Source organism: Heterodontus francisci, chromosome 27 (genome assembly GCF_036365525.1).
Source record: "Heterodontus francisci isolate sHetFra1 chromosome 27, sHetFra1.hap1, whole genome shotgun sequence".
Lineage (NCBI taxonomy): Eukaryota > Metazoa > Chordata > Chondrichthyes > Heterodontiformes > Heterodontidae > Heterodontus > Heterodontus francisci.
In genome coordinates, this window is record NC_090397.1 from 66,105,580 (window position 1) to 66,118,992 (window position 13,413).

Here is a 13,413-nt window from a genome sequence, read left to right on the forward strand (position 1 = left end):
TCATCAAACCACAACTCCCAGAAATCCGTTCGGCAAGATCTTTTTTTCTCTCCTGCCCCCCCCACCCACCAAAGGATCTGTCTGTGGTAATTTGCAAATACTCCCTGTCTTGAGGTTTTATTACACAATAAAAAAGAGTAGAAGTACAACTGGAAAAAATAGGCAAGTTCAACTGTCAGTTACTGCATTCACGAGCGGGGGAACGTGGTGACAATGCACGCAGTATACAAAGATTGGTGACGTCAGCAAATCCTGTGTAGTCCGGCTGGAGAGGAGATTGAGAGTTGAGGATGGGTAAAGCCGAGTTCCTAACTCCGAAGGCCATAGCCAATCGCATAAAATCTAAAGGGTTGCAGAAGCTGCGGTGGTATTGCCAGATGTGTCAGAAACAGTGTCGGGACGAGGTGAGTGAGTCCGAGTCGATGCACTCAGTCATTCTCCTGTTTCAAGGATTTAGGGCCCAAGTTCGGTGGAAAAACCTTAGGACGATAGGCCTCGTTAAGAAAGGACATACTTGCCCTAGGACCGGTTCCTGGAATGAGGGGATTGTCCAATGAGGAGAGATTGAGTAGATTAGGCCCATATTCCCTGAAGTTTAGAAGAATGAGAGGTGATCTCTTTGAAATTGATAAAGGGAACTGGTGGATGTACTGTACGTAGATGTCAAGAAAGTATTTGATAAGGTGCCACATCAAAGGTTATTGTGGAAAAAAGAAGTGCATGGTGTAGGGGGTAATAAGTTAGTATGGATAGAAGATTGGCTAGCTAACAGGAAACAGAGTAGGCTTAAATGGGTCATTTTCTGGTTGGCAAGATGTAATGAGTGGTGTGCCACAGGAATCAATGCTAGGACCTCATGTTTTTAAAATTTATATAAATGACTTGGATGAAGGGACTGAGCGTATGTTTGCTAAATTTGCTGATGATACAAAGATAGCTGGAAAGTAACTTGTGAAGAGGACGTAAGGAGGCTACAAAGGGATATAAATTGGTTAGGTGAGTGCGTAAAGATCTGGCAAATGGAGTACAATGTGGGAAAATGTGAAATTGTCCATGTTGGCAGAAAGAATTGTTACGAACTTGTCATTATTTTTCTCCTTGGATTAAAAACAGTGTGTGTGCCTTTCAGACTCTGTTAAAAACAGTGCTGCTGCAAGATGGCTCCTGGGCTGTAAGCTCCCTTGCTGTTCAACTCTATCCATGGCCATCTGCTCCCATTCTTAGTGTTTTCTCCCCCAATCTACCCTCTTAAACTGTTTAAACTCCCCTGGCTCCTTAATCAGTTCATTTTAGCCCTAACTACAAGCTAACAGCTAGTTTATGTTACCTGGGCCCACAGCCCTCCCCCAGCCATACCTGCTCTTTGTTTTCTCAATGAAATTGATCGCAGTCCGGATGAAACTGAAAGGTACAGCTGGTGATACTTTGATCTCCGATCCTGCTGTCTTCACCGTCCAGACTGTCCGCGGCCACGGCGTGCGGTAAGTCCATTGAAGAGAAGAAGGAGCAGCGGGACCCTAGGGAAGCCCCGAACACCCAAAAAGCCACGAACGGCTCCTCGGCCGCAACTTCAAAGCACCCGCAGGAGATGGCTCGGAGAGCATCTGCAGCGCACAGTCGGCAATGCTGGAATGCTGGTACCAGCGCACGAGGATGTCGCTCACCTCCCAAAGGACGCAGAAGAGATTTCCAGGCGTCAATGGTGGGAACTGAGGAAATGGCTTATTACCTGCACCCCCTTTTTCCCCTTCCCCTTCGCAGCTCCACTCTCTCAGCTCACCACCCCTCCTCTGCACCCCCTTCCCCCTTACACCCCCTTCCCCTGCACCCCCCCTACCCCCTTACAACCCCTTTCCCTCTACCCCTCCCCCTCGCACCCCCTCCTCCCACTGGCATCATCCTACACCTGTATAGGGGCCCTAACAACCCCACTGCCTTGTGGGCGTCTCAGGAGAGACCAAGGCTAAGGGAGTAAACCCTAACAGAAAATCCGGAGCGGAACCCCGTAGGCGGTCATGTCACCTTTGGCATGTTTCCGGCAGTTCCTGCAGCCATACTGATGCCAAACGTCGTGCTCTGCACTCCTTTGGACCCCAGCAGAAAGGCCAAGAGGGGGGTTTTGACAATTGGGCAACTCTCAACCTCCATACATTCGCCCAGGCACGCGCCATGGAGAGGTCACTCCATAGTTGCCTCACAGCGACTGAAACAACAGGGAAGGCAACAGTTACTGGTTATAAGTCCAGATAAATTGGCGTAGAGATTGGGCGCCACGGGTTGCCTTTGTCGGTGGGAGAGGGTATCACACCTCACTGGATAGCTACCGCCCGCCTCAAACTGGGCAGCCCCCGGTCAATAAGGTTCTGTCCCGCCACAGTCCACCTGCTTCAATGGGTGCTTGAAGCTCAGGGTCATTGCCCGAAAGGTGGACTGCAACACCGCACCAAACAACATGAAAAAAGGAAAGAAGGTACCAGCCTTCGCTTTGCAAGCTGGAACATCAGAACGATGTGTCCTGGCCTGTCGGAAGACCTTATACAAATCAACGATTCTCAGAAGACCGCCATCATTAACAACGAGCTCAGTAGACTCAATGTAGACATTGCAGCACTTCAGGAGATACGCCTCCCCGCGAGTGGATCTCTAGCAGAGCAAGACTACACCACCTTCTGGCAGGGTAGGGATCCTGAATAACCAAAACAGCATGGAGTGGGCTTCGCCATCAGAAACTCCTTGCTCAGCATGATAGAACCTCCCTCAAATGGCTCGGAACGCATCCTGTCCATCCGACTGCTCACCACCTCTGGTCCAGTACACCTACTCAGCATCTATGCTCCAACACTCTGCTCCCCACCTGAAGCTAAAGACCAGTTCTACGAGGAACTCCATAACATCATTAGCAGCATCCCCAACACCGAACACCTGTACCTGCTGGGGGACTTTAATGCCAGGGTTGGGGCCGACCATGACTCATGGCCCTCCTGCCTTGGGTGCTATGGCGTTAGAAGGATGAATGATAACGGGCAGAGACTGCTTGAGTTGTGTACCTATCATAACCTCTGCATCACCAACTCGTTCTTTCAGACTAAACCCTGTCATCAGGTTTCATAGAGGCACCCAAGATCGCGTCATTGGCACCAGCTAGACCTCATCGTCACAAGGCAAGCCTCCTTAAACCGTGTTCAAATCACACGTAGCTTCCACAGTGCGGACTGCGACACCAACCACTCCCTGGTGTGCAACAAGGTTAGACTCAGACCAAACAAGTTGCATCATTCCAAGCAGAAGGGCCACCCGCGCATCAACACGAGCAGAATGTCTCATCCGCAGCTGTTACAAGTGAATTTAGAATTTTTTTTTAACAGCCCTTCAAAACACTCCCACAGGGAATGCTGAGACCAAGTGGGCTCACATCAGAGACGCCATCTATGAGTCATCTTTGACCATCTACGGCAAACGTGCGAAGAGAAATGCAGACTGGTTTTAATCTCATAATGAAGAGCTGGAACCTGTCATAGCCGCTAAGCACATTGCGCTGTTGAACGACAAGAAAGCCCCCAGCGAGTTAACATCTGTAGCACTGAAAGCAGCCAGAAGCACTGCACAAAGAACAGCCAGGCGCTGCGCAAATGACTACTGGCAATACCTATGCAGTCATATTCAGCTGGCCTCTGACGCAGGAAACATCAGAGCAATGTATAATGGCATTGAGAGCTTTTGGGCCAACCATCAAGAGGATCGCCCCCCTCAAATCTAAATCAGGGGACATAATCACTGACCAACGCAAGCAAATGGACCGCTGGGTTGAGCACTACCTAGAACTGTACTCCAAGGAGAATGCTGTCACTGAGACTGCCCTCAATGCAGCCCAGCCTCTACCAGTCATGGATGAGCTGGACAGACAGCCAACAAAATCAGACCTCAGTGAGCGGAAAAGCCCCTGGGAAGGACAGCATCACCCCTGAAATAATCAAGAGTGCCAAGCCTGCTATACTCTCAGCACTACATGAGCTGATATGTCTGTGCTGGGACGAGGGAGCAGTACCACAGGACATGCGCGATGCCAATATCATCACCCTCTATAAAAGCAAAGGTGACCACGGTGACTGCAACAACTACTGTGGAATCTCCCTGCTCAGCATAGTGGGGAAAGTCTTTGCTCGAGTCGCTCTAAACAGGCTCCAGAAGCTGGCCGAGCACGTCTACCCTGAGGCACAGCGTGGCTTTCGTGCAGAGAGATCGACCGTTGACATGCTGTTCACCCTTCGTCAGATACAGGAGAAATGCCGCGAACAACAGATGCCCCTCTACATTGCTTTCATTGATCCCACCAAAGCCTTTGACCTCGTCAGCAGACGTGGTCTCTTCAGACTACTAGAAAAGATTGGATGTCCACCAAAGCTACTAAGTATCATCACCTCATTCCATGACAATATGAAAGGCACAATTCAACATGGTGGCTCCTCATCAGGCCCCTTTCCTATCCTGAGTGGCGTGAAACAGGGCTGTGTTCTCGCACCCACACTTTTTGGGCTTTTCTTCTCCCTGCTGCTTTCACATGCGTTCAAGTCTTCTGAAGAAGGAATTTTCCTCCACACAAGATCGGGGGCAGGTTGTTCAACCTTGCCCGTCTAAGAGCGAAGTCCAAAGTACGGAAAAGCCTCATCAGGGGACTCCTCTTTGCTGACGATGCCCCTTTAACATCTCACACTGAAGAGTGCCTGCAGAGTCTCATCGACAGGTTTGCGGCTGCCTGCAACGAATTTGGCCTAACCATCAGCCTCAAGAAAACTAACATCATGGGGCAGAACGTCAGAAATGCTCCATCCGTCAATATTGGCGACCACGCACTGGAAGTAGTTCAAGAGTTCACCTACCTGGGCTCAACTATCACCATTAACCTGTCCCTAGATGCAGAAATCAAGAAGCGCATGGGAAAGGCTTCCACTGCTATGTCCAGACTGGCCAAGAGAGTGTGGGAAAATGGCGCACTGACACGGAACACAAAAGTCCGAGTGTATCAAGCCTATGTCCTCAGTACCTTGCTCTATGGCAGCGAGGCCTGGACAACGTATGTCAGCCAAGAGCGACGTCTCAATTCATTCCATCTTTGCTGCCTCCGGAGAATACTTGGCATCAGGTGGCAGGACCATATCTCCAACACCGAAGTCCACAAGGCGGCCAACATCCCCAGCTTATACACATTACTGAGTCAGCGGCGCTTGAGATGGCTTGGCCATGTGAGCCGCATGGAAGATGGCAGGATCCCCAAAGACACATTGTACAGCGAGCTCGCCACTGGTATCAGACCCACCATGTCTGCGCTTTAAAGACGTCTGCAAACGCGACATGAAGTCTTATGACATTGATCACAAGTCGTGGAAGTCAGTTGCCAACGTTCACCAGAGCTGGCGGGCAGCCATAAAGGTGGGGCTAAAGTGTGGCGAGTCGAAGAGACTTAGCAGTTGGCAGGAAAAAAGACAAAAGCGCAAGGGGAGAGCCAACTGTGTAACAGCCCCGACAAACTAATTTTTCTGCAGCACCTGTGGAAGAGCCTGTCACTCTAGAATTGGCCTTTATAGCCACTCCAGGCGCTTACCCGTTGTCTCTCGAGATAAGGAGGCCAAAGAAGGTAAAAACAGTGTACCTTTAAGGGAGAGAAGGTTCTGGAGATTGTGTGCCACAGCTGCATTTTTGTTACCCTGGGCAACAGCAGGAGCGAGAGAGGTCACATGGTAATGTTTCCACTTGGTTGTGTGTGGAACTGGCAGAAACCCATTAGTTCTAAGAAACTTTCCAGCGAGGCGTACTGAAGAGAAAAGGAGCTGTTTGTTCTCTTGCAGCAAAAAATTCTACAAGGAGCTACAAGCCAAATTAATTCCCTAATTAAAGAAGAAAAGTCGCCTTTTTCAAGAAACAGTTTGTGTTGCTGTGCTCATCGTTCAAAGAATTGTTTAATGCTTGCTGGAGCCGAAGAGTTGAATGCCTATCTACTGAAGGACCATTTTCATCAAATCCACGCGAAGACTTTGAGTGACCTTCGATTATTTTTCACATTAGAAGACCTCATCCATCAGGAATGTAACCTACAAAAACTTACTTACTTTTATTTATTCTAAAGAGACAGCTAATTTTTAAAAACTCCACTTTTAAAACCAGTTAGCTGTTAGTTTTTGAGTGTATGTGTGTAAATGTGGGAGTTAGGTTAAAATAAGAAGTTACTGGGTCTTTGGACATAGGTTTATCTTAACAGTGTTCATGATTCAGTTTTTTTAATCAATAGTTAGTTTGTTGTTGCCTAAAGATTTGGTCTGTTTCATTCTGAGTTTAATTCTTGCTGTTTTCCGATTGGGTGTGAAAGTTTAATATGTTATGACCTGTGTAGTGACGCAACTGCGGCAGGAGCAACGCACTAACAGAATAAAAAAGAAGATGCAGAGGGATCTGGGTGTCCTTGTGCATGAATCACAAGGTTAGTTATTCAGGTACAGCAAGTAATTAGGAAAGCTAATAGAATGTTATCATTTATTGTGAGGGGAATTGAATACCAAAGTATGGAGGTTATGCTTCAGTTATTCAGGGCATTGTGAGACCACATCTGGAATACTGTGTGCAGTATTGATCTCCTTATTTGTTGGAAGTGGTTGAGAGAAGATTTACTAGACTAATAACTGGAATGGGTGAGTTGTCTTATGAAGAAAGGTTGGACAAGCTAGGCTTGTATCAACTGTAATTTAGAAGAGTAAGAGGCAACTTGATTGAAACATATACGATCCTGAGCGGTCTTGAGAGTGGATGTGGGAGAATCTAGAACTAGGGGTCACTAAAAATAAGAATTCATGAGATCATAGGAAATAGCGGGAGTAGGCCATTCGGCACAGTCCCCATTTAAGACAGTGATGAGGAGAAATTTTTTCTCAGAGTCGTGAGTCTTTGAACTCTCTCTTCCTCCAAAAGGTGGTGGAAGCAGGCTCTTTGAATATTTTGAAGTCAGAGGTAGATAGATTTTTGATAAGCAAGGGGGTAAAAGGTTATCAGGGGTCGGCGGGAATGTGGAGAAATCAGTTCAGCCATAAACTTATTGAATGGCGGAGCAGGCTTGAGTGGCCTACTCCTTCTAATTCATATGTCCATAAACATTTTGGTAAGGCTGAGGAAAGGCAAAATGAAATAAGAAACAGAGTGAGCCTGAGGAGAAACGGTACTGGAGGCCCATTGCAAAGCAGTGAAGGGGAGTCAGAAAGCACTAGGAGAGCAAATCAATGAACGATCAAGGAGCAATGTTACAGGGCAGCAGGTAGCTGATGGGTTGTTTGGAGAGCTCAGAGATGAGGAGCACTCAGCTGAAGGAGTTTTTAATTTCTGTTATGTTTAGTTAGTCTAATAAATAGAAGCATGGCAAGGACCCCTTCTTGTGGAACACGCATCCTGTAACATGTGGGACGCCAGGACGCCTTTTATGTGCTGGACAACTACATGTGCAAAAAATGTTGTCAGTTGGAGGAGCTTGTGCTCTGGGTTTTGGAGCTTGAGCAGTGGCTGGCATCACTGCAGTGCATCTGCGAGGCTGAGAGGTACATGGATAGCACTTATTGGATGTGGTCACCCTTCAGTTTCAGAGTATGCAGGCAGGGAGGGAATGGGTGATCACCAGGCAATCAAGGAGGACCAGGCAGGTAGTACAGGAGTCCCCAGAGTGCATTTCAGTATTGTGAATACTCTTCAGTGTTGGTTCCACTGGGGAGTGCAGCCTGTGCTAAGTCCACGGCACCACGACTGCCCATACTGTTCTAGAAAACCATCTTGTATACCATCTTGGATTATGAATCTTTGGAATTCTCTACCCCAGAGAGCTGTGGATACTCATTTGTTGAGTATATTCAAGACAGAGGTCAAAAGAGTTTTGGGAAATGGGGATAGTGCAGGAAGGTGGAGTTAGAGTCGTAGAGTTTCACAGCACAGAAACAGGCCCTTCAGCCCAACGCACCTGCGCCGACCATTCAGCACCCGTCCAAAACTAATTCCACTTCCCCACACTTGGCCCGCAGCCTTGTATGTTATGACGTTTCAAGTGCTCATCCAAATACTTTTTAAATGTCGTGAGTGTTCCTGCCTCTACCACCCCTTCAGGCAGTGTGTTCCCAATTCCAATCACCCTCTGAGTGAAAAAACTTTTCCTCAACTCCCCTCTAAACCTCCTGCCCCTTCCCTTAAATCTGTGCCCCCTAGTTATTGACTTCTCCGCTAAGGGAAAAAGTTTCTTCCTATCTATCAATGCCCCTCATAATTTTGTATACCTCAAAAATCAGGACCCCCTCAGCCTTCTCCGCTCCAAGGAAAACAACCCCAGCCTATCCAGTCTCTCCTCATAACTGAAATGCTCCACCCCAAGCAACATCCTGGTAAATCTCCTCTGCACCCTTTCCATTGCAATCACATCCTTCCTATAGTGTGGTGACCAGAACTATACGCAGTACTCCAGCTGCGGCTTACCCAGCATTTTCTGCAGCTCCTTCATAACCTCCCTGCTCTTATATTCTATGCCTTGGCTAATAAAGGCAAGTATCCCGTATGCCTTCCTAACCACCTTATCTACCTGTGCTGCTGCCTTCAGTGATCTGTGGACAAGCACCCCAATGTTCCTCTGACCCTCTGCATTCCCTAGGGTCCTACCATCCATTGTATATTCTCTTGCCTTGTTAGTCCTCCCACAGCGCATCACCTCACACTTCTCGGCATTAAATTCCATTCTTCTGGGAGCAGAGCGGACCTGTGGGGAGAATGCTGAGAGCAGAGCCTATAAATAAAAACAGAGGATCGAGGCCCAGTCTCTTGCCTTCAGGAGAGGAGTCTGATTTCTTCCAGCTTGCCGGAGTTTTTAAGAGAAAGCCAACAGTGATGTCACAGGAGAGCTGCAAGGTGATTGGTTGGTGAGTCACTGCTGTTAGGGAATAGCTGTAAATAGCTGGATAAGTATCTCAGGTAAGAAAAGTTTAAAGTTTATTCCAAATATAGTAAGTAGTGGTTTTTTTATTTTAGGGAGTTCTGTAGTGACGAGGACCAGGGAAGAAGGGCCGTAGAGTAACTGATATTATTGGACATTAAGATCTTCCAGAAGGTTTAATTTAAAGGGTTAAGTCATGGCAACTCAAAGCTGTGGTGTGCTCCTCGTGCTCCATGTCGGAAGCCGGGAAGATTTCCAGTGCCTGGGACCAGCATGTGTGCAAGAAGTGTGTCCAGCTGCAGCTCCTGGAAGCCCGGGTTTCGGAGCTGGAGCGGCAGCTGGGGCAATGCGGAGCATCCACGAGGCGGAGAGTATCGTGGATAGCACGTATAGAGAGGTGGTCAAGCCGTAGGCTCAGACCCCACAGGCAGGAGGGGAATGAGTGACCACCAGGCAGAGCAAGAGGACTAGGCAGGCAGTTCAGGAATCTCCTGTGGCTATTCCCCTGCAAAACAGATATACTGCTTTGGATACTGTTGAGGGGGAAAGCAGAAACAGCCCAATTCGTTGCACCACGGTTGGCTGTTCGGCATAGGGGAGGAGTAAAAACTGTGGGATGCAATAGTTATAGGAGATTCAATTGGAAGGGGAATAGATAGGCGTTTCTGTGGCCGCAAAAGACACTCCAGGATGGTTAGGATGATGTAGCCTCCCTGGTGGCAGGGTCAAGGATGTCTGAGAGCGGTTACAGGACATTCTGAAGGGGGAGGGTGATCAGCCAGTGGTTGTGGTACACATTGGTACAAACGACGTAGATTAAAAAAAAAAGGATGAGGTCCTAAAAGCAGAATATAGGGAGCTAGGAAGTAAGTTGAAAAGTAGGACCTCAAAGGTAGTGATCTCAGGATTACTACCAGTGCCACATGCTACTTAGAGTAGAAATAGCAGGATATATCGGATGAATACATGGCTGAAGAGATGATATGAGGGGAGAGTTTTAGATTCCTGGGGGAGGTGGAACCAGTACAAACTGGACGGGTTATACCTGGGACTGGGATTGATGTCCCAGGGGGAGTATTTGCTAGAGTAGTTGGGGAGAGTTTAAACTAAAATGGTACGGGGATGGGAACCTTTGCAAGGAGTCAGGGGAGCGGGGATCAAAGACGAGAACAAAAGACAGTAAGGGGAATAAGAAAAGTGATAGGCATAGAAATCAAGAGCCAGAATCAAACAGGGCCAAAGTGAAAAATAGTGGGAAGAGGACAAGTAATGTTAAAAAGACAAGCCTTAAGGCTTTGTGCCTTATCGCGTGGAGCATTCGCAATAAAGTGGATGAATTAATCGCGCAAATAGATGTAAACGGGTCTGATGTAGTCAGGATTACAGAGACATGGCTGCAAGGTGACCAGGGATGGGAAATGAACATCCAGGGATTTTCAGTATTTAGGAAGGAGAGACAAAATGCAAAAGGCGATGGAGTTGCATTGCTGGTTAAAGAGGAAATTAACGCAACAGTGAGGAAAGGTATTAGCTCTGACAATGTGGAATCTATGGGTAGAGCTGAGAAACACTAAGGGGCAAAAAACGTTAGTGGGGGGTTGTATATAGACCCCCAAACTGTAGTGGTGATGTTGGGAATGGCATTAAACAGGAAATTAGAGATGCATGCGATAAAGGAACATCTGTAATTATGGGCAACTTTAATCTGCATATAGATTGGGCAAATCTAATTAGTCACAATACCACAGAGGAGGAATTCTTGGAGTGTATATGGGATCGTTTTCTGAACCAATACGTTGAGGAACCAACTAGAGAGGCCATCCTAGACTGGGTATTGTGCAATGAGAGAGAAATAATTGACAATCTAGTGGTGCGAGACCCCTTGGGGACGAGCAACCATAATATGATAGAATTCTTCATCAAGATGGAGGTGACATAGTTGATTCTGAAACAAGGGTCCTGAATCTTAGTAAAGGAAACTACGAAGGTATGAGGCGCGGGTTGGCCATGACGGATTGGGAAACGTTACTTAAAGGGATGACGGTGGATAGGCAATGGCAAACATTTAAAGAGCGTATGGATGAACTGCAACAATTGTTTATCCCTGTCTGGCGCAAAAATAAAATAGGAAAGGTAGCCAAACCATGGCTTACAAGGGAAATTAGAGACAGCATTAGATCCAAGGAAGAGGCATATAAATTTGCCAGGAAAAACAACAAACCTGAGGATTGGGAGCAGTTTCGAATTCAGCAAAGGAGGACCAAGGGATTGATTACGAAGGGGAAAATAGAGTGCGAGAGCAAGCTTGCAGGGAACATAAAAACTGACTGTAAAAGTTTCTATGGGTATGTGAAGAGAAAAAGATTGGTGAAGACAAATGTAGGTCCCTTACAGTCAGAAACGGGAACTTATTATGGGGAATAAAGAAATGGCTGACCAACCAAATGCATACTTTGGTTCTGTCTTCACAAAGGAGGACACAAATATCATACCAGAAATGTTGGGGAACACAGGGCTTCGTGAGAGAGAGGAACTGAAAGAAATCAGTATTAGTAGAGAAATGGTGTTGGGGAAATTGATGGGATTGAAGGTCGATAAATCCCCAGGGCCTGATGATATGCATCCCAGAGTACTTAAGCAAGTGGCCCTAGAAGTGGTGGGTGCATTGGTGGTCATCTTCCAAGATTCTCTTGACTCTGGAACAGTTCCTTCAGATTGGAGGGTAGCTAATGTAACCCCACTATTTAAAAAGGGAGGTAGAGAGATAGCAGGGAATTATAGACCAGTCAGCCTGACGCCGGTAGTGGGAAAAATTCTAGAGTCCATTATCAAAGATTTAATAGCCGAGCACTTGAAGAGCAGTGGTAGAATCGGGCAGAGTCAGCATGGATTTACAAAAGGGAAATCATGCTTGACAAATCTATTAGAATTCTTGGAGGATGTAACTAGTAGAGTTGATGAGAGGGAGCCAGTGGATGTGGTTTATTTGGACTTTCAGAAGGTTTTCAACAAAGTCCCACATAAGAGATTAGCATGTAAAATTAAAGCGCATGGGATTGGGGGTAGTGTATTGCGATGGATAGAAAATTGGTTGGCAGCCAGGAAACAAAGAGTAGGGATAAATGGGTCTTTTTCAGAATGGCAGGCAGTGACTAGTGGGGTACCGCAGGGATCAGTGCTAGGACCCCAGCTATTCACAATATACATTAATGATTTAGATGAGGGAACTCAATGTAATATCTCCAAATTTGCAGATGACACAAAACTGGGTGGGAGGGTGAGTTGTGAGGAGAATGCAGAGAGGCTTCAGGGTGATTTGGACAAGTTGAGTGAGTAGGCTAATGCATGACAGATGCAGTATAACGTGGATAAATGTGAGGTTATTCACCTTGGTAGCAAAAACAGGAAGGCAGATTATTGTCTGAACAACTATAAACTGAGAGAGGGGAATATGCAGCGAGACCTGAGTGTTCTCGTACACCAGACGCTGAAGGTAAGCATGCAGATGCAACAGGCGGTAAAAAAGGCAAATGGTATGTTGGCCTTCATAGCGAGAAAGTTCGAGTACAGAAGCAGGGATGTCTTGCTGCAATTATACAGGGCCTTGATGAGGCCACTCCTGGAATATTGTGTGCAGCTTTGGTCCCCTTATCTGAGGAAGGATGTTCTTGCTATAGAGGGAGTGCAGCGAAGGTTTACCAGCCTGATTCTTGGGATGGTAGGACTGATGTGAGGAGAGATTGAGTCGGTTAGGATTATATTGGCTGGAGTTCAGAAGAGTGAGGGGGGATCTCGTAGAAACCTATAAAATTTTAACAGGACTTGATAGGGTAGATGCAGGAAGGATGTTCCCGATGGTGGGGGAGTCCAGAACCAGGGGTCATAGTCTAAGGATACGGAGTAAACCTTTCAGGACTGAGATGATGAGAAATTTCTTCACCCAGAGAGTGGTGAGCCTGTGGAATTTGCTACCACAGAAAGCAGTTGAGGCCAAAACATTGTATGTTTTCAAAAAGGAGTTCGATATAGCTCTTGGGTCTGAAGGGATCACAGGGTATGGGGCGAAAGTGGGATCAGGCTACTGAGTTGGATGATCAGCCATGATCATAATGAATGGTGGAGTAGGGTCGAAGGGCCGAATGGCCTACCCCTATTTTTAATGTTTTTTTTCTATGTTTCCATTTGCCACAGCTCCGCCCATCTTATCAGCCCACATATATCATCCTGTAATCTAAGGCTTTCCTCCTCACTCTTTATGACACCACCAATTTTCGTGTTGTCTGCGAACTTACTGATCATACCTCCTATATTCACGTCTAAATCATTAATGTACAGTACAAACATTAAGGGTCCCAGCACCGATCCCTGCGGTACCCCACTGGTCACAGGCCTCCATTCGCAAAAACAACCCTCGACCATCACCCTCTGCCTCCTTCCACTAAGCCAATTTTGAATCCAATTTGCCAAGT

The 13,413-nt window shown here is 46.9% G+C and overlaps 1 protein-coding gene across 2 annotated transcripts in view; it reads left to right on the forward strand.

The window, feature by feature from the left end:
* The first annotated feature begins 154 nt into the window (after positions 1 to 154).
* kin (Kin17 DNA and RNA binding protein) overlaps positions 155 to 13,413 on the forward strand; it is a 32,905-nt gene continuing 19,646 nt past the window's right edge. The window contains exon 1 of one of the 2 annotated variants that reach the window (XR_010977696.1): positions 155 to 404. Coding sequence is in view for 1 of the 2 variants with exons in the window: in XM_068059513.1 (XP_067915614.1) it covers positions 291 to 404 (114 nt within the window). In the remaining variant the exon portion in view is untranslated. The remainder of the gene's footprint in view (positions 405 to 13,413) is intronic. The other variant, XM_068059513.1, reaches the window with a different exon arrangement.